This window comes from Vanellus vanellus, assembly GCF_965231255.1.
Source record: "Vanellus vanellus genome assembly, chromosome: 1".
Classification (NCBI taxonomy): domain Eukaryota; kingdom Metazoa; phylum Chordata; class Aves; order Charadriiformes; family Charadriidae; genus Vanellus; species Vanellus vanellus.
Genome location: NC_138905.1, coordinates 62,779,378 through 62,801,092, shown reverse-complemented (window position 1 = coordinate 62,801,092; position 21,715 = coordinate 62,779,378). Strand labels below are relative to the sequence as shown.

The following is a 21,715-nucleotide window of genomic DNA, read 5'->3' as shown; positions in this document are numbered from 1 at the left end:
CTATAAACAGAAGAACAGCCCTGCTCCACTGAAGTAAATTATTCTAACAAGTTGTGCATAGGAGGAATGATCTGCTCGAGGAATTGGGAAAATAGACCACTTACAAAAACCCTTCAACCACAACCCAAATCCTGGATTTGTCTATTAAATAGGTTATGAGGAGATGCCAAATAAAAACTACATTAGAAGAATGAAAAGCATAAGAAACCGATCATGTATGAAATCTGGGAGTAACTGTACATCTTAGATATTCCACTTAATCCTGCCTTAAATGTTGTATCTAAATCAGAAGATATTAGAGGTCATATGTATTATCTTACATATATATATTCACTTTATATATGTATACGATAAGTATCTCCTATATAACATATAATATTAAGAGAGAAAAATATTCTAAGGCAGAAAAAAAATTCATAGAATCATAGAGTCATAGAATGGTTTAGGTTGGAAAGGACCTTGAAGATCATCGAGTTCCAACCCCCCTGCCATAGGCAGGTACACCTCCCACTAGACCAGGTTGCCCAAGGCCACGTCCAGCCTGGCCTTGAACACCTCCAGGGATGGGGCCTCAACAACCTCTCTGGGCAACTTGTTCCAGTGCCTTACCGCCCTTAAAGTGAAAAACTTCTTCCTAATGTTCAATCTGAACCTGCCCTCTTCCAGTTTAAAGCCATTCCCCCTCATGCTATTGCTACATGCCCTGGTAAAAAGCTCTCCTGTAGGCCCTCAGCTCTCCTGTAGGCCCTCTTTAGGTACTGGAAGGCCGCACTAAGATCTCCTCACAGCCTGCTCTTGTTGCTCAACTGAAAACTAATTTTACTTTAGTATAATTAATTTTTTAATTAAAATCAGTGACATATCAACACTATGAATTTGCTAAATGCATTCATATTGGGGGAGCCTATCCAAAGAAGAAAGTATGAAAATAGCATTATCTTTCTTAATAGAGGCAAGTACAGCTGCCTGCAAAAAGAAAAAGGAAAGAAAAAATAATTACATGAGAATATGTACCAGAGCTTTTTCACACAGAGTTTTTCTTCATGAATTCTTTTTCCCTTCTCTTCCTTTCTCTTTATTTTCCTTTTATCTGTCATAAATCTGAATAATAGTTTCTCCTACCCCTGCTCTATTTTTATTTCCTCAATCTGATTTTCTCCATCCACAGATATTAACAAAAATTTCAGTTTGTTTTTTTTTCCCCCAGATTTCTGTTATTTTATCGCCAAGTTCCCATCAAGAAGCTTTTATGATTTTTCTGCTACTTTTCATCTCTCTCCTCCTTTTCCCATACCTTTTCTTTAAAGGTATTGTTTTCTTTAATATTAAATTTTCTCTAATTTTATTTTCTCTCTTTATTTTTCTCAAAATTCTGTCTTTTCTATGTGATGCACCATGGTTCATTCAGTTCTTCAATATTTCTCATCTTCTCAGCCTCTTTGATCTAATTCCCTCCCCTGTTTTTTCCTCTGCTCCTCATTGTGTTTTTACTGCCCTTTTCACCTCTTGATTTTTTCTCCTTTTAATTTCCTGGATGATTTCTTTTGCAGCTAGGTTCTCTCAATCACTACATAGTCCCTCTAATTTTTTCCTTCTCCCAGGATCCCCTCTTGAACACTACTTCCCCTGCTGCTGCTGGAAGATGCAAGGCCTTTCTTCTGTTCCTTTCTCTTTGTAAGAAAAGTGTTTTGTTTTCCTGCCTATCTTTTGAACTGGGAAGAGGACAGCTGCCTAAAGGATGACATCGTTCCTTGGCCCTCCAAGGAAAGTGGTGTGGTGATCCATCAGTGAGCTGGCAGGTATCTTGTCTCCTTTTACTTGAAGTTACAGAATGTTTTACCCATCACCTTAGCAACAAGCATGGGAAGGAGCACACAGATTACAGCCTGTTTTCTTCTTTTCCCACAAGTCTTAAATATATGTGTGCCCAGACAGGAATAAACCAGCGGGTTTTCTTGTGTGTAGTTGAATTCTACCTGAAAAAGACTTCACTTGTTGTCATGTGTGCCTTTTGAGATGTTCACGGCTAAGGTGATACTTCCCAGGAAGAATCATACAGCCATTACTTTAAAAGGTTGAAAACTCTTGAGGAAGAGGTGAAATGATTCCATTCAATGGATTGACTTACAGAATAGAAATGAATGCTGGAACGATTACAATTGTTCTTTTCATAAAGATGATATTAAGGAAATTAGTATATAGTGCTGGTTTCCTGACTTCCTAGAAAATCTTCAGATTTCATGCAGTTTCATTTCTTATAAGACAAAATTTTCAGATAACTGTAGGAGTGGGGCCAGCATATGTGTAGGACAGACAGGGTCAACAGCAATAACATATATCATTAGAGGCTTACAGCAGATGACAGATAACATGTAAAACAGATGTGCAGAACTCAAATAGGAGAGACAGTTGGTCACGAGCTTGATGCTACCCTAGTCTAAGATGGGTTTTTTGAACTACAGGCTCTGTTGAAGAGAGTTGAGATTTAACTACATATATGTAGAGTATATGTAGTATGACAGCAACAAAAGTCTTGATACACTGAACTCCGTAGCTACACAAAGAGTACCAATGAAAATCTGAAGTTCTTGGGGAATATACATATTAAACATTAAGTAATTAAAATGAAGTATGTAATGATTGCAGTGACTATCCAGTTAATTTAGTTCTGATAAATAAAAAAAAAAAATGAGGAAAAAAACCCCGTTTGTTCATTTACATGTAAAATGAATAGCAGAAGAGTTGTGTTTTCCTTCTCTCTACATCTTCTATTCACTTTACACCTTCCTGACAAGGAAGGATGAGTGAAGTGGTTCTGGATAGATCCGTTGTTAAACATTCAGTGTTTGGTTTCTCTTTTGAAGGAAGTCTTAGGTGCTATTTATGAATGAACAATGTGAGTACTTGTCGTTTACTACCCAGTAGCAGGATAAAGCCTCACAACTACTATTTTAGCAATTCCATGTTTTATTTAGTGTTCTAAGACATGAGATAGAAAACACCATTTCCTACTTATTTCCTACCGTGGACACTATTTTGCAAAACCCCACTAAATCTCAGTGTCCCTAGCAGGCAGAACACATCAGTTGTTTGCTATGTTACCATCCTTGACAGAATTTTCCTTCCCTAAAAGAGGTAAAATATGTAGGGCTTTTTCTTTTTCTTTTTTTTTTTTTTTTTTTTTTTTTTGTCGACCTGGCCTACCTTTTGTGCTTTTGGCATATCAGTGTGGCGCTGAGCACGTACAGAGCGTGCAGATTTAGGTGGCTTTATTGGAGCACAATACATCTCCAGCCTCCTCAGGTCACAACTCTGGAAGCAGCATTCATCCACTATTCCCTTGTGGTGTAAGCGTCTACTGCTGGATCCATACCCTGTAGGCTTACCTATTCAAAACACAAATGGAAAGTTTTTACGTTAGAAAGAAAACGCAAAGATCTCAGCAGCAATCATATTAAGTTGCATTATTTTAACTGAATCACCAATGACAGTTGTAGAGGCTGCCTGTGTGTATCTATTCTAAGACCCTGTTCTCCTTACAGCTTTGAAAGATATTCCTGGAAATGGCTAGCTTTGATCTCTGTATATGAGTGGTTGCTAATTAAGTATTTGAGAAAAATTGTATCTTCTTAGAAAAGTATTATTAAGAGAGTTTCTTGAACTGTCTTGGCATTGAAAATGGAGAGGGAGGCAGTTGAAATCTGGCATTTGGAAGCCTTGCAAAGGAAATTTGCCCTTTAGCTTTTGGATGAAAACTGACTGTTGAGCTGACGGAGGTAGCTGGTGCTTAAAGATCATAGGCCATACCTGTGTTCTAGGCAAGTATTTTCTAATGAAAAGGGCTACACTGAGCCACTACGTGAAGCCAGAGTGTGTTCCAAAGGGGAAATAAATACTGTATACCACCGCACAGGTTGTAAGATCTGCAAAAACTAGTGGGAAGCAGGAAATAAGGTAACAACACAAGCAATGAAATGCAAAAATGGAAGAGTTATAGCTTTGCAAAAGATAGGAAATGGGACTGACATAATGTGGTCTTTCCTGTGTTTTGTGTTTGCACTGAGCCTCTGTAGAAACTATGTGATTGGTAAATGTTTTATATTTTTCACTCAGCTGCAATAAAGGGTGAAAATTTTATTCCTAGAACTCTTACATTTTTTTAATTTTTTTTTTTAGAGAATTATGATTTCTTTAGTAACCGTTGATTTCTCTGCTATACTATGCAAAGATTACAGACCCATTATTTCATGAACTTGTTTGTATGCAACTCGGTTGGATGTGCCGTTGCCCTGCTATGACTAACTAGAAATGAAGGGACAGTAAATTCACAAAAAAAAAAAAAAAGTAGTTGCTTACTTACTACATCTATTTTGAAATTCTGGTAGAATTCAGTTTCAGACTGTAAAATTCTGAAAAGGTTAAATGTTTTGTTTTGACAGTTTCAGCATTAAATGTTTCCATTTACAGAATGATCCACATTAGTTAAGAACCCAAAAATATGGAAAAAAAAAAGGAAAGAAACTTGCACCAAGATCCAAAAAATGAAGTAACTCAATTCAGTCAGCTCTACCAATTTTTTTTCTTTTTTTTTTTTCCCCTGTATTTTTCCCCCCCCCTTCATTTTTATCACCGAAACCAAAAATCTGTTATTCACAGAGTTTGGCAGGAGTTTACATTTTAAGAAATTACTCAAGCTAGGTAAAGGATAAGGGTACCAAAAAAGATGAAAATTCAGTTTCTCTTTGGGAAACTATTGCCTCCAATGCTTATACAGCAAATTCTAGGTTAATATCCATATACTTGTCCTGCAGTTGTCAATTTGAAGACAACACAGCATTTTGCAATTCTCTGTGATTAAAACATATGTCCACTGATGAAGAACCCTCGAGGCCTTAGTACATCCATAAATGAAAAGACCTCTAGTGGTAAAATATGTCTGACATTTTAGCCAGCAATACAGTCAGCTAAGAAATAACTATCCCTGTGAGCTTTGTAAACCCAGACAATAGGTTTTTGAATGTCTTTTCTTCCAGGGACTATAAATTAAGCAAAAAGAAAAACATGCTTGCTTAGTATATTGCAATCCACTAAGGACCTCTATACTGTACATTGCCTGCTAAATTAATTGTTTCATAAGACTGAACAGAACAGCAAGCCAGGAGTAGATTACAGTAATATGTTGATATGTCTGTGTGTGTGTGTGTATGTTGTTTTCTATGTATCCCTGAAAAATGTTATAAATATTAAGACACAGAATTTTGTTTTGTTTTGTTTTCCAGACTATTTTCACTCACTGAGTTACAATATAAAGTACAAGCTTTTCCCTGGCATTTTTTCTGAAATCTGTTAATCAGGTTGTCTTAGCCTAATACTTTTAAAATTTAGCAGTCATGATAAAATGTGGAGTGTCATTACTGTGAGGGATACCCAGAGCTGTTCCACATTTTGTCTTGCTCCCATTGAAAGCATGGAAGGGCAAATTCTGTTCCTAAATATGCAGGTGTAACTCTTCCTAATAGATCCAGCTGAACTGTAGGTACAATTAGTGGATTAGTTAGCTTACTTTTCTTTTCTCAGTCTGCCAAGTTTTCATAAGCAAATACACTCTACAAACTTGTTCAAGAATTTTTCTTTAAATGATATTTCGTAGCGGCTTACAGGCATAGGGGTTTAGTTGTTTCCCTGGCTACTGCTAAAAGTAAAAATAAGGATGGACAGATTATTGGTTAGTTTCATCGGCCTTATTGTGACCTTTCTACCTCGAAAAGAAGTTACCTATTAAAAAAAAAATCTATCAATCCAATAGAAGATTTCAGGATTAGTAATCATAGAATCATAGAATTGTTTAGGTTGGAAAAGACATTTAAGATCATCAAGTCCAACCATTAACCTAGCAATGCCAAGACTCCCACTAAACCATGTGCCTAAACACCACATCTACACATCTTTTCAATACCTGCCAGGATGGTTACTCAACCACTTCCCTGGCCAGCCTGTTCCAAGGCCTGACAAATTTTTTCCGAATATCCAATCTAAACCTCCCCTGGTGCAATTTGAGGCTATTTCTTTTTCTTCTTTCACTTGCTACTTGGGAGAAGAGACTGTTATAGTATTTTGAACTTCTAAGAATCTTACAAATGTTAGCTCCTCATGACATTCATTCTAGGTAGATAATATTACCTGCAGGTGACAAAATTTAGAATCAATAATATGAAAGATGTTGGCCAGGAACTTCCATGGTTTAACAACAGAACTTTGAAGAAATCTTCCTTCCTTGAGTAGCAAGAATATAAATGTTTAACGTGTAAATCCATTAGCAAAGCAAGTGTCCTTGTTCCTTACTGAAGCCAATTATCTACTCTGTAGAGTACTTATTGGGGTATTTTTTCTTAGTGGTATGTTTTGGTCAGAATGATCTTCTAAGAAGGACTAATGACCGATAGTGCCATTTTTTGGTATATAAAGGAAATAGTCAAATGAAAAGTAAAGTTTGAAAGATCTCAAAATTTTGTTGTTTAGTATGGTTAACATTTAGTTTTGTCATGATTAAAGCCAAAGATGAAATTGTGAGTAGAGGTGATTTGTTTTTTAATTTTTTCATCTCTTTCAACAATCAATAGTTCTTTCCAATTCGTCTGTGTTTAGCCTGTACTTATACAGCATCCCTTGTATTTTGCCATTTTTAATTTAGCTCAATTATATAATCTGATGCTTTCTTTCTTTAATTATTTTTTACTCAAGCCATAAGAAGAAGCAATGGCACGCAATGGGTTATATAGTGTTCTACCAGTTTAGCAGTATCATTGCTTGTAAAAAATTTATGACTTTTTGGTAAATACAGTCATTTCAACAGGAATATGTTTGATTTTTCTTTGATTGTACATAAGTAGAGGAACTAGAGCCCTGTACTCTAACTTTTAAGAAGATCACTCATTTATTTGTGTATGATGTCTTCCCAATAAGTCAAGCAGGAACTTATGCATTATTTTTGTTAGTTAGAGGCTGTCAATTCTGAGTTTTATTCTCATCTAGCTACTGTCTTGTTGTGTGATTACATGGAAGTTATTTTACCCTTCAGTGTCTGAATTTACCATTTATAAAGTTGATAAAATACCTTGAATAACCCATGAAGCACTGCCTGCCTTATTTAGTAATCTGTAGCAACATTTCTCCTGCATTATCATATGCATAAATAATTAATACACATCCTGAATTCTGGAATCTTTTGAGTGAAAATCTCAGTGTACTTCAAAATTATTTTTATTGTAGCCAGACCAAAGACTTCTATGAGTTGTTTTTCTTTCTGACAGAATAATAACTTTATGAAGGAGGATATATCTTCTAGCTCTTTAAAAAACCTCTATATACATGTAACAAGTCTGGAATGGAATCACTAACGCATCAGTGATGTGGTCAGCGATGAGATTTGACTTTTTTATATATAGACTTAAATATTGATGTATTACATGTCATACTAACTGCTCATCCTCCACAAAAAGATAACATTAGGACCGTGAAGTCAAATAGGTTTTTTTTTTTCTTTATAATATTTTTCCCCAGGTTTTTGAAAGACCTGAGCAATCAAGTGTACTTAAAATTTGTATGAAATAGAAAGGGATATTACCTGAATTGCTATACAAAAGATAGAGAGAATAAATAGAAAAAAAAAAAAAAAAAAGATCATTATTCTTTTCCAGTAATCATGATTGTGGACTCTACTTTTGAGAAGTATCCAGTGTCTAGATTAATTTTAAACAAATAGATTTTAAATTGCTGCTGTCCTCCAAAGTGCCACAGTATACAAAAGATGCTATCACAGACAAACATGAGATAAAGAATTACAAGGAGTTACTATCACTTCTACAAATATTATCAGTATTTGGCCCATCTTCTGGAAGGACTGCAGGATCAGATGGCCCCAGTTCATCAAGTTACCAAACTATCCACTTAGATCTAGGCAAATGTTCAAGCTCCTACACGGTCTGGTGGACTAAAGCAGATATTCAACAGTAAGCACATGCCTAAGTGTTCTCCTACATAGGGACTGACGTAACTAAGCACTTAATTTCTACATCAAAATCCATATTAGTAAATAAATGTCTAGTGGTTCGGCACATTTAATACCAGTTTTCTGTTCCTTAATTATTTTTTTTTATGATATTGCCTTAAAATACTGACTGATCCTGCTGCGTCAGTATACTGGGCACCCATATAGTTCTTTCTCATCTTTCAGACACAATTTGAGTGCTGCCTTCCAGCTGTTATCAAAAAGTTCCTTATATTTACTCAACCTTTAAAGTGCTGCCTGTGGACATATAACAGTCCTAGGCATTCCTTTTTGCTGACGTACACTGATTTCCTTGGAGGTTTCTTTCCTTTTTTGTCAGTTGCTAGCTCAAAAGAGGTTTCATATCATGTAGGTCAAAGTTTACTTAATAGAATTTTTGGCTCTCATTTAATCTACTGTACCAAATATGTGAATGTTTCTTTCCATGTGCTACAAGCCGATAGAAAGTCTAGTCACACTGTTCTGAAGTCCCCTGAAAGCAGGCCAAAGTATAGAATTCCAATAGTTAAACAGCTGGCTTCTGTACTAACAGCACTTCCCTTTAAATAATGCAAAGTCAGTGGAGTAATTTAGTAGGGCTTGTTTATGCTTGATTTCTTTGTTCCCCCCTTTTCCTTCAAAATACCTCACTGGCGCTGCCGTTGGTTCTGCTCTACTGATGGTTTCAATGTGAGAAGCACTGCTGTAGGTGGACTGTAGAAGTTTCGATTGTCAAACTAGCTAGGGATTCTGTGGAGAACGATAATCTACTGTTGTGGCATTAACATTAGGAAATTACGTGAGAATAGCCCAGAGTAAACACAAAGCTAATCTACTGTTCTGAGGACTCCAGGAAGAACTGGAGTAACATGATGGGATGAAACGAGGAAAGCCAAGGCCTCCTTGGAATCAAACCTGTCAAGGGATGTCAAGGTCAACAGGCAGGGTTTCTCCAAGTACATTGGAGGCAAAAGGAAAACTAGGGGAAAAGGGGGCCTGCTGGTGAATGAGACAGGTGCCGTGATGCAGATAAGGCAGAGTTACTGAATGCCTTCTTTGCTTCAATCTTTACTGCTCAGGCCAGCCCTCAGGAGTCCCAGACTTTGCAGGTAACAGAGGAAGTCTGGAGGAAGGAAGTCTTTCCCTTGGTTGATGAGGATGAAGTTAGAGATCAGTTAAGTAAACTGGATATCCACAAGTCCATGCGTCCTGATGGGATGCACCCGCGAGTGCTGAGGGAGCTGGCAGAAGTCATTGCTCGCCCACTCTCCATCATCTTTGAAAGGTCCTGGAGAACAGGCAGGGTGCCTGAGGCCTGGAGGAAAGCCAATGTTACTCCAGTCTTCAAAAAGGGCAAGAAGGAAGATCTGGGAAACTACAGGCCAGTCAGCCTCACCTCCATCCCTGGAAAGATGATGGAACAGCTCATTCTGGGCATCATCTCAAAGCATCTGGAGGAAAAGAAGATTATCAGAAGTAGTCAACATGGATTCACCAAGGGGAAGTCATGTCTGACTAATCTGATTACCTTCTACAATGGCATGACTGGATGGATGGATGAGGGGAGGGCAGTGGATGTTGTCTACCTAGACTTCAGCAAGGCTTTCTACACTGTCTCCCACATCATCCTCACAGGCAAGCTTAGGAAGTGTGGGTTAGATGAATGGACAGTGGGGCAGGTTGAACAGTGGCTGACAGATAGAGCTCAGAGGGTTGTGATTAGTGGTGCAGAGTCTAGTTGGAGGTCAGTAATGAGTGGTGTCCCTCAGGGGTCAGTACTGGGTCCAGTCCTGTTCAATATGTTCATCAATGACCTGGATGAAGGGATAGAGTGTACCATCACCAAGTTTGCTGATGACACAAAACTGGGAGGGGTGGCTGATACACTGGAAGGCTGTGCTACCATTCAGCATGACCTGGACAGGCTAGACAGTTGGGCAGAGAGAAACCTTATGAAATTCAACAAGGGTAAGTGTAGGGTACTGCATCTGGGGAGGAATAACACCATGCAGTGGTATAGGTTAGGGGCTGACCTGCTGGAAAACAGCTCTGTGGAAAGGGACCTGGGAGTCCTGGTGGACAACAGGATGACCGTGAGCCAGCAACGTGCCCTGGAGGCCAAGAAGGCCAATGGCATCCTGGGGTGCACCAAGAAGAGTGTGGGCAGCAGATCAAGGGCCCTGGTGAGGCCACGTCTGGAGTATTGTGTCCAGTTCTGGGCCCCCCGGTTCAAGAAGGACAGGGAACTGCTGGAGACGGTCCAGCAAAGGGCTACTGAGATGATTAGGGGATTGGAACATCTGTCTTATGAAGAAAGGCTGAGGGACTTGGGTCTTTTTAGTCTAGAGAAAAGAAGACTGAGGGGGGATCTTATTAATGCTTATAAATACTTAAAGGGAGGGTGCCAGGGGGATGGCAACAGTCTTTTTTCAGTGGTGCCCAGTGATAGGACAAGAGGTAACGGGCACAAACTTGAACACAGGAAGTTCCATCTTAACATGAGGAGGAACTTCTTTACTTTGAGGGTAGCAGAGCACTGGAACAGGCTGCCCAGAGAGGCTGTGGAGTTTCCCACACTGGAGACATTCAAACCCCACCTGGATGCCATCCTGTGCAACCTGCTCTAGGTGACCCTGCTCTGGCAGGGGGGTTGGACTAGATGATCTCCAGAGATTGCTTCCAACCCCTATCATTCTGTGGTTCTGTGAACATGTCCTGGAGCTTTTATGTGACTCTCTATATTTGCCGTACCTAGCGTCATTTTTAGCCCAGTATTAGAACTCAGGAATGCCATTTAGACTGTCATTCAGAAAAACATCATAAATGTGAAAAAAGTGAACTTATTCCTAACCTGCTATTAGAATGAATCTTCAGCTATAACTGCACCTTTTAAAGTAATGTGAAAGCCTATTGACCTATTAGTGCACTATAATCTTGTACGGAGAAACTCAAAATGTTTCTATCAAAACATCAAGGTAATATAATTTGTACAATTTTGAAACATTGATAGCAGTTTTGGGGTACCTTTGTGAGGGATCCTCCAGAGAAGTGAGATGACAAACTTTTTTTTTCATTTACCACTGTGTCCAGTTTGTAGCTTATAGTACCTGGATGTATGTAAGCATACTATGAGGCAGTAGTTCAATCAGACAGAACTTTTCTGTGGTCTGAACAGCAAGGTTGCTATATTACAATGTAGTAACTGGACAAGCACATCCTGTATGCTACATCCAGACCGGGAGCTGGCGGCTGGAGAATTTTTGAGTTGCATGTACTATCTGCCTTATGATGGCACAGAAGATGAGGGATGCCGAGTTTGAGTTTCATCTTCCTCAGCTTTACTATCTGAAAATTTGGGATCTGGTTTAAGATAGTCAAGTCAACAAGCAGGTGTGTCTGGAGAGTGACTTACTCCTGTTTTGAATGCTTTGTTTAAATTGAAATTGATTGTCCTCTGAAAGATCCCGTGTTCTTTCATCAACTACAGATAAAGATACTTTATCTAGGCATAGAGTATACGCACAACTTCTTCTAGGTAACTGAAGTCGAAGAAAATTAATTCCACTGTAAGTGATTTGTCCTAAATCACAACATATGTGTCACTGGTGGAGTACAAAGCCATTTTCTTTTGTTTCCATTTTAAAAATTAAATACAATGACAAGTATTATTCTAAAAAGCATACCAGCCAGTCTACTGTTTAATTATGTATCTTCACACCTCTTCAACCATGTTCCGTATATCAGGCTAGTATTCTGGTCTGGTTTTGCATTATAAATGCATGCATATGCAAAATAAGAGATTGTTGATATCACTTTTCATCTCGTGATCTTAGACAAACTGTTAAATGTTATATTGATAATACTTCTTGAGGGTACTCCGGAATTTTTAATCTGTATTTGGAAAATTATGAGTCAATGTTCAATCAGCAGGAAATGCCTGTATTTTGATACTTCTATGAACTGTTAAAACAAACAAACAAACAAACAAGCAAACAACAAATCCTGTGAACTGTTGTAAAGTCCCTTAACTGAAATACCTCAAGGTTTAAATGTTGCAAAGTAGGCAGTCTGATTTTCATGTAAATAAGTTGCATGCATTTTGAAGCTACAATATTTAATATTTAGCTTCCATTTTCCTTCAATGTTTTGTTAGTGCCAAAAAATAATTATGCTTAGACTGATTTTTGTTTGTATTCATCAAAATGAGCATATATTAGCATTTATAAATGCTCAATGAGTGAATGCTTTAGCTCTGAAGCCTAATTTAATATGCATGAGAATAGAGGATAAGCTTTATCAGTATGCACAAGTAAAATCTTTGTGAAAGCATATGCATTTGTTAATATTGAGATATTGCACTAGGGCTACTGCTTTGTGGAACACTGGGTTGCATTAATTATTGAGTCTAAGGCAAGATATTTGCTCATTGCTCTGAAATTCTAGGTGAGTAATACTGGGAAAGAAAGCATAGGCACTCAGCTAGTACTGATCTATAAGAGAAATCTATCAAGACTTCACAGAGTGGTTTGCCTGAATAATTAAGATTTATAAGCTGGACTTTATGAAAAAACGAAAACCTTTTGATGTTTCAAATAGAGAGTAAAACAACTATTTCACTTCTTTAAAGTCAGTTAGCTGACAAATGTAGATTTATTCCAAAAGGTGTTTTAACTTTTAATTGTATGTCTGTGTTTAATTAGTCTGCCACACAGTTGAAGAAGGTAATTTTTTCCTCTAGAAATATGCTTTCAGAAGCATTTCTTTTCTTCATTGTGTATTTAACTGGAAAAAAAAAAAATCCTCTTCCCCTAAACTTGTTTCCAAAGTACGGCACTTGTAACAATTTCCTCTCACATATAGCTGCACTGTACTCTGCCCTTTTTATGGAACGACTGCTTTGGAGGCCATTAAGTATACTAAGCATGTGATAGAGCCATTATGCTTCACACAGTAGTTCCTAAGCCAGTTGCAACGTGTGAAGAGAAAGACCTAGAGGTTTGTGAATATTGCACTGGGGTACGAAACGGAAATTTCAGAGTTTAGAATTCTTTTGAGGAAAAAAAACAGCCGAAAGAGTGGGAAACAATATAATGTATTATTTTACACCAATTCAGTGCTCTAGAGGGTGAAAACCTTGCCAACCTAGCACAATTTACAAGCCTACGTCAGATTCCAGGGCTGGAAAGTGCCAGATGCTGCCAAAAAATATATACTTTGGCAAGGGAAATGCTTTGCTCGAAAGAAATTCACTATTGCAAGAATAGCCAGGTTTATCAGGGTTTAGGACAAGATAATTAGAAACCAGTAGGTCATTGTTACATTTGAATATTGCCCCCTATAGTGCATCAAGAAGGACAATGGTAATACAGTCATCCATCCATAATGAGAATACATTCTCTCCTCTTCCTGCATGGGCTCTCACAGTAAATAGCTACTGCTTACCCTTACTGCTTGTGCGTGGTGGAAGGATGATCGGTCACGACAGGACCTTTCATACCCTTCTTATCTCATGGCCAACATAAAACTGCTTTTTATTTGGATTACCAAATGAATAACAATGCAAACCCCCTAATTGGGTGAAATGCTAGTATCACTGAAGTCACTGGGAAATCAGTGCACTCAGGATTATGTCCTGATAAATCAGGTGCCAGAAGCTACATATATATAATGTGATTCGAGGTCTATTGAAGTCAATGAAAAGACTTCCTTGTCCCCTAGTAGGCTTTGCATCAGTCTGATAATGAACAATCACTTGCTTTGTCTTCCAACCTTACAGTTCAGTGAGTAAATACTATCTTAGTGGCATCTGGAAAGGTTTGCAGGGAATGGATGTGATGCGTTTACTTGAAGGAGGTAAGAACAAAAGAATACTGATGTGCAATGAATGGGAAGCCAGATGACTGTATGTAGTTAATGCCACTGACCACGGAACAAGCAGTACATTGCTTTGCTCTGTGTAATCAAGATTTTTATCCCTGTAAGAACTCTTTCGCAGCTGTATTCTGAGAAATGACAGCATTTCAGCAAATAAATGGCAAACACGGTACTCTTGTTCCTGCATTTTGGAATTGCCATCTGATTAGAGGCAGAAGGTGCGAACGGCCGTCGCATCAAGTAACTGCTGACTAGTAGGAGTGCACCTATTGACACACGTTACAATCGTTATTTCTATTTGTACAGCAGTAGCACTTACAGAAGGGTAAGCAGTTGAGAGCAGGCCACTGTCATCTTATCTACTAAAGAGGCAAACAATTTTCATCCCCTTATTAGAAAGAAGTGGGGCAATAGAAAAGAAAGCAGGAGGGAGAAGGATGATAACAGCAAGGGCCTGGCTCACTTCTCACGCTAGTTTTGTATTTGTCTAATGCAGTCAACTTCAGTGGGTTTACTCGAATGTGCTCTAAGCTCCAGAGCTATAAGCTCTGGTTAGTAAGATCTGGTATCGTTGTCAAGGGCTTCGTCAGCAAGAAGCATCCAACGTTGAACAATGGTGCAGCAACAGAATGAGGAATAAACAAGATTCAGCTTTGTACCTGTGCAGTATTGTCTGAATCTTGTTTAGACTGTCAGTTATTGAACCTTTCTGTACAAGTCTCGTACAAGTCAACATTACTTTTAACTACTTCAAAAATTACTTTAAATGTGGTAAGACGAGTTAATGCTTTCGATAAAAGTCCAGCATGTAGTTTGCTTATGGACAACATTTTAAATGTGAATTATTTTCCAGAAAACTTATTTTTGATTGTCTTCTACTTTTGGCATATTGGGATACTTTTGCTTGTGAAGATTGATTTACAAGATTCCTGTTTAGCAAGGACAAATTAACCACCACATTCAGAAAGGGAATTTAGACAGAAAGATTAAGGCACAGATTCTTTTATCTTCACTGATGTTAAACAGTACTTTATCCTAAATTAAAACAGCTCTTTGCAGAGAAAGATAGTGCTTCATTTGAGTAATATTTGTGGAGTCTACCTATCAATTATTTGCACAGGAGAAGGCTGTGACAGTGCCAGGAACTGAACCCACATCAACTTAAGCACCAGGCCAATGCTTTAACCATATACCTGTCTTCCTTTAACCTTATTTTTGAGTCAGTAGGGCATGTAAAAATCTAATCTTGAAATGAAATATTCCTTTGAGGTCACGATGCTCCTGTTAAACTTGTCTAATGAGATAAAAAAGAAGTGAAACTTTCCAGTGGAGTACATAGCCATTAGGGAGTGAGGATGAAGTCATTGGGATGAGAAAGGGACAGTGAGTTGTGTCTGGTCACAAAACCAGAACTAAACCTAGCTGAAATATACGGTTATGCTTCATTCACCTTTCACTCACACTGGTTTTCTACCAGTTGGAGCTCCATTCTTTAGTGATTTAATACTGCAATAGGAGCTAGGAGAATCAGTTCTAGTGCCAGGAACATAAAGAAAAAAGAAGTCGCTGCTGAAAAATAAATGAAACTACTCTTCTCCTTGACCGTCCAACTCACCTTGTTGTTACTGAAGACATGGAGGGGGATTATAAAGGAGCACTGGTATAGTGCAGGCAGAAACTGGTTCCAGTACAACATCTTAAATACCAAAACTGCAGTTTCTGTAGGATCATTGGAAATGGAAGTGCTTATAGGCAGTAAAACTGGTTTATGAAGCAAACAGGAAGTAATCCTTTTACAGGACTGACTATGCCCGCTCCAGTCACAGTTTTTAATAGGGAGTGTGGTTTCTGAGTAAATTTTTTTAAGTTCTCACTTGCTAAGTTTCAATAGCCTCTTCAGGGAAGTTCAAAGGTTTTAAAAGTTCATTTCCACTTAAAGAGAAGTTTTTCTAAGTAACCAGAATTATTCCTTTTTTTTTACTATTTCCTTTCCAATTTGTTTAGACTTGATTAATGATTGAAACCTCCGCAACAGTTAAAGATGTTTTTCAATGGCTTCTCTCATTTGGCAATCTTGCTGTCCTTTTGTTTCACTAGGTTTGTTCTGGGGGTCATACAGGAATACTATAAACTTGAATAGTAACAACTGTGGCAATGTTGAAGGTGATCTGGCTTTTAAATTCCACATACTCACTGACTTTTTTTGAGCGACAACTTTCTGCATCTACAATCACTTAAGCCAGGGAACCCAGTTCAGCAGGAAAGAAGTAGGATGAAGTAGTATGCTTAAAATGGTGTAGACTTTGTAATTTATCATATTGGTGGACTGATGGGTAAGCTTAATGGTGACTCTGTAAATACTAACTCTGTTAGATGTGCTTCGGTCTACAAAATTGTTCTTCCCATAACTGGGCCGGTGCTTTTGCACCTCATGACATCCATTTCATCGGGCTGAGCCTATCCCTGCTCAAGACCTATGGTCGTTATACAAAAAATAAAAACCAAAAAGGTATTGTGGAAAAATTTTAAAAAAATACTTGTCTTAAGCATACATGGCCAGTGGAGGGCTTACACAGTATCAGAGAATACAAGAAAGTAGAAACAAGTAATTCCTATGAAATGCATTTCTAAAGAAACTCTTTTATTCCTGTATTGGTTATTAGAAATCATAGCCATTTTTAGTTCTCAAGCTTTCGACATCTATTGTTCAATTTTTATTCCTTTAAATTTTAATAAATCTCAAAGCCTGGAGGACTTTGACAAAAGCTTTTGATCATCTGAAAGCATAGATTCTGAGTTGTGTCTGAAGATATTTCTTGGACATAGGTATCAGTATTAAGGCCTTTTCAAATATTTTTTTGTGAGTCTTTGGATATTTAGTTATGTAGTTGCAAGTTAATAAACTGTATTTGAAATTAATAATCCAGTATTAAAATATGAGATTAAGAGTCAAGCTGTACAAAGGAAAATTATGTTCAGGCGTACTCTCTTGGTACCCAAAATTTGACTTAATAAAATCACAAATATTTTCAAATAACTAGCGTTAAGTAGTTAACTGTAACTAATACTTCCATTAAACTTGATGTTGATATACATAAACCAAATCAAATAGGATAGAAAACAATGTTTCCACACAATATTCACCAAAACACCAAAATCCTTGTAATTTTTTCTTCTTTGCTTCTTCTATCTAATTTGATACAACTAGAGGAATGGGCAAATGTCCAGGGGAGGTTAAGTAACTTTCAGATATTATAGCAGTGCAGTTAAAAATTGGATTTTTCTAATAACATATTCAAATTAACTTTATGATTAACCACTCAAATGTCATTAAAAAGTGGAATAATCTATACAATTTCCTCTCACTCTGCCTCCTAAAAGTGCTGTTTGTGATAATACTTGCAGCCTCCTGCATTTTTACTACTTGTACACTTTGAGTTTGAATGTAGATGTCAGCAGTACAATATTTCTTTCATTATTTCTTAGTCCTTCTGCACCAAAACTTCTTAGAGTTCTTTCTGTTGAGAGTGATTTTTGGATAAAATATGACCATTGCTCTCACTGAATCTTTGGTCAAAATATATACCAAATGAAAGTTTTCTGTGGTTTGGGAAAATTGGATTTCCCCCCCGCCCCCTCCCCATTGATTTCCATCTTGCATTCCTCTGAACTCCTCTTTGCTAGCCAGAAAAAGAAGTGCCAAAATAACCCAAGGAGGCTGTGCAGCCTGTCTGGAAGTGGTAAGTTCAGCAAGTTTAGTGAGAGTGGCTGTTCACATAAGGTTTCCAGCGTAAGGGCCTTAACCACATGACGCTTTAGGTTTGAAGCACTCATTATCCCCGTTTGTGAAGTTCAGAAACGGTTCAGATCAGCATCCAGGACAAAATCCTAAATGGAAGTAAAATGAAGTCACTTTCACAATTCTGTTTGTCTAAAATGGGTCTGAGCTTTCTCTTCTTTGCTTCTAAATGATTATCTAAACTGCATCTCTTGTGATTTTGGTTAATTATTTGCAATCTCTCCTCATCTGTCAGTTGCTTATGCCTCTCGTGTTACTTTTTGTCGTCTTCTAATATCATTTCATAACTTTTCAAATGAATTTCCTAAACTCATTTCAGCATTCTAGTATTCTTTGTTTATCCCTCTAGCAGTTAGACAGCAGGGCATTAAGTAAGTTCTTACCAATTTAAACTTCATAATTGTTTTGACTTTCCATCCAGCACCATAAAACTGCTATGCAATCAACTGTGATCACTCTAAAGATTAAGGATTAAAAACACAAAAATAAACTATTGCATATGGTTTTCTCTATACAACTTCAGAACGGTATTGGGTTTAGACCAGATAAATTTAACATATATCTCATTTAGAATTAGTGACAATAAAATACAATCAACGTAAGCACCACCCTTTCAGTTTTGGGAGTTTTTTTTGGTGGTGGTTTTTTTTTGGTTTTTTTTTTTTTACTTTGTGATACAAAGTATAAACCAAAAGTTTTGGTGCAGGAAATAGCTGCATATTATTGACCTGTGTGGGACTGAATCTCTAATTTTCTCTCTTTACATGTGCGCCTCTGCTTGCATTACTGTGATACTTTTCCAACAGCTACTATGCAGTATCTTCATAGAATACTACAGGTACCACGGGGGCATATGCTGCCTCTCCAAAGGCTTTTTGTGTTTTCAACTGTATATATATTAAGGGATTATGACATGAATTATATGCTGTATAGAATTTTTTTCTATATCATATAAGATAAAGAGATTGAGCTGTTGTAATGAAGCTGCAGCAGCAACAAGTAGATCTGAGCACTGGAATTTCCTGGGTATTGTTTATACTATAGAGCAAACTGCCTACACCTCCGGAAGGTTTGAGCGATCAGCACATAATAGATAAAATTTACTCTAGTATACAGGGTCCATAAAAAGGTTGTTGAAAATATGGGCAGTAGGTTCAGTTTCTTTTTTACACTAGAGGGCTCCTTCACACTTGGTTAGCACAGTGGCAGCACCTACAAGCCGGAGGAGTGGAAACACGCTGCAGCGTGGGGGTATGTCCGTGCTATGGGGTGTAACAGGCTCACTGTGTCTTCGCTTCAGGGGAATTGCTTCTGGGTATCATGATACTGTCAGCTCATGAGCAGTATCGGAGGCTTGTGACAATTGTCCCTCCTTCTTACCACATAACGTGGGAAGAGCAGAAACTTTGTGGAACTGTTTCTGAGCAAAGAGAAGTTAAGATTTGCTCCCTTTTCCGTTTGCACATACACACGAGAATGGTAAATGCTGTAACCAAACCAGCTGGCAAACTGGAAATCTTACCTTGAAAGTTTCCTAAAATTATGGTCACTAGGTAAGATTTTTGGAGGCTATTGGAAATAACGCCGACTTGTCTTTCTGCTGTTGGAGTGGCTGAGTTAATTTAATTTCAGTAGTGGGACCAGCATTTTTACAGGTTGAGGAAAATGCTTATGTTAGCTCTGCATGTTGCAGTAGATTTTCCTGTCAGTATTTGGATCTTGGACTACAGTGGCTCAAATACCAGACAAGAACTAGAAAATGAGAAGAAAGCGTAACTGTTGGAGGAAGGCACCTCCATGTGATAACTCCTCTTGACCTTATTAAGATGAAAATTTCAGATAAATTTGACCAGTAAATACAGTTTTGGAATTTGAAAAATAAGTTGCTAGAGATTTGCAATTCTGGAAGTAAACCACTTCTCAAATATCTGTCCTGTACTCTGTCCTTTGGCCTCTTTTCTGCATTATTAATAGGTTTCTTAATTGTCTGTACAGAATTTTCTTAGTATTAATCAGGCTAGGCTTTCTTCATTTCTATTTTAATTGAAGTATTATGGTAGAAAGCCAGGAAATTTACAGGCAAAATAACCATGTGCTATAGTTTAGTAACCTTTTAGGTTTCAAAAATAATTGCACTCTCTTCAGTGCAAGGGGTTATGTAGTAAACAGTGTTGTCCATTCAAGTAACGATATCAGAAATTGTTCCCAAAACACTGAGTTACGTTGATATTTTAATATATTGCTACTGATCTCCAACAGCTTAAGCACTTAAGCCCTACCCTGCTCTTTGTCAGCTTCATGTTTGGGAAATGTCACTGGAGTGACAGCTGGTGGAGTGAAGGCAAAGAGCAGAGAGGAGGCATTGAAAAATGCTTGGAACGTGTTGCTGTATTGTAGGGAGAAAAGATACTAGAAATACAGAAAACAATATACGGCTTTTAAAATCCACAACACGTTCCATCCTGTGTAAAGGACTGTTTAGTATCGGTTGTAATTAAACTTATATGCATGGTGAGCAGTATATTTCTCAGAACTCCTGCCATCCTTCAATAATGCAGCAACAAGGAAGATTATCCTTTCCCCTACTCCAGGATGACGTCATTGTACTGATAAGTAGGACTTAGGAAAGGTTTATGTTCTTAGCACTAGAATTAAAGAATATAATACTCCTTTTAATGTAGTAATTTCTAGCTCTACTAATTTTCAGTGTTTATCTTGCAAGATCATTAGGAAATTCAGAAATCATTTCTCTGGTTTGAGAGAAAAAGAGTGGGGTGATCTAAGGATAAATAAGATGTCTGTTGTAGTGTTCCTCTACCGCTGTATCACATCTGGCAAGTATCTACAAGGTCTTTCAAAGTGATATGCTGTAAAATTGCTAAGAAATGCAGTCTTTAAAAATTCAAACATACTGTTAACATTTTAGTGTTGAAGCTGGTAGTAATTATTGAGTACTCTATTTGTTTCCTAATAGAACAGACGTTCTTAATTTATTATTTCACATTGTAAGTTTTCACATTTGACACCATACTGGCTCAAGATAGAGTATCAGTGATAGGACACTTGTTCTTTCTCTTAATTCAGAAGAAACCAGACATTATTGCACCATGTCCTGTATCTTTCTTAGATTCTTTTTGACTCATTTCCTTACAGAAATCGCTGAAACCTCTCCAGAGTTCTTCATGGACCATTCATTCATTATTGTCTCAGTGCTCTGGCACAATTATATAAAGTCATACTTAGTGGATGTATAAGAAGAAAGATTAAGAGTTAGCTCTTCTGGATGGGCTATATGGCATCTGGTATAGCTCAAGCTGGAATCAGTGAGGGGCAGCCCAATCCCTAAAGAACAATTCATCCTGTCTCATTGCACAAAGTGCATATAAGTGTTTGAAAATTAAATACTTCTGCAAAAGCAAACTAAATATCACATAACACTATCATCAATTGAGCAGCAGAACACGAAGTTTGGTAATCATACATATAAATTATGATTGTTTGGCACCATAACATTGCCATTGATGCTGATATTTGGAGCAGGTAACAACACCTAAACTTCAGATTGCCTGTCACTTTCTGTTATTAATCTCTGCCTTAACGTTGTTATAACTTAACCAAACCTTAACTGTCTGGGTTTCAGGTTTTGTGCATTGAGCATCTTTGGTAAGTTTTTGAGGCTTTTTGTTTTCTTCTTGTAAAGGAACGGGAGAGAGAAAAGTGCAGCTAAAACCTTTGAGTAATTTTTAACAGTAAGATTAGAAGCCACATGGTTTTGCCCCTATTAAAACATAACCCCCTCCTCTCTGAAGTGTATGGCTGTTTTACTGGATATCTCTTGTGCTTCTGTGATGTGAAGGTGGAATTCAGGGAGGAGGCAAAAAGAAAATTACCTTGGTTCATGTATGGGCACTTGTGGCCTCTGTGTAGAAATTCACCTAAAAATTTGCAAATTTCCAAGGTTTTGAGGTTTTTATCAGTAAAGGTAGGTACGGGTG

The 21,715-nt window shown here is 37.6% G+C and overlaps 1 protein-coding gene across 1 annotated transcript in view; it reads right to left on the bottom strand.

Annotated features, from left to right (window-relative positions):
* Positions 1 to 3,126: 3,126 nt before the first annotated feature.
* The window catches only part of IGF1 (insulin like growth factor 1), a gene marked incomplete at its 3' end in the record, with an annotated part of 42,603 nt that continues 24,014 nt past the window's right edge, over positions 3,127 to 21,715 (bottom strand). The window contains exon 3 of the mRNA XM_082499441.1: positions 3,127 to 3,386. Coding sequence (XP_082355567.1) covers positions 3,127 to 3,386 — 260 coding nt within the window. The remainder of the gene's footprint in view (positions 3,387 to 21,715) is intronic.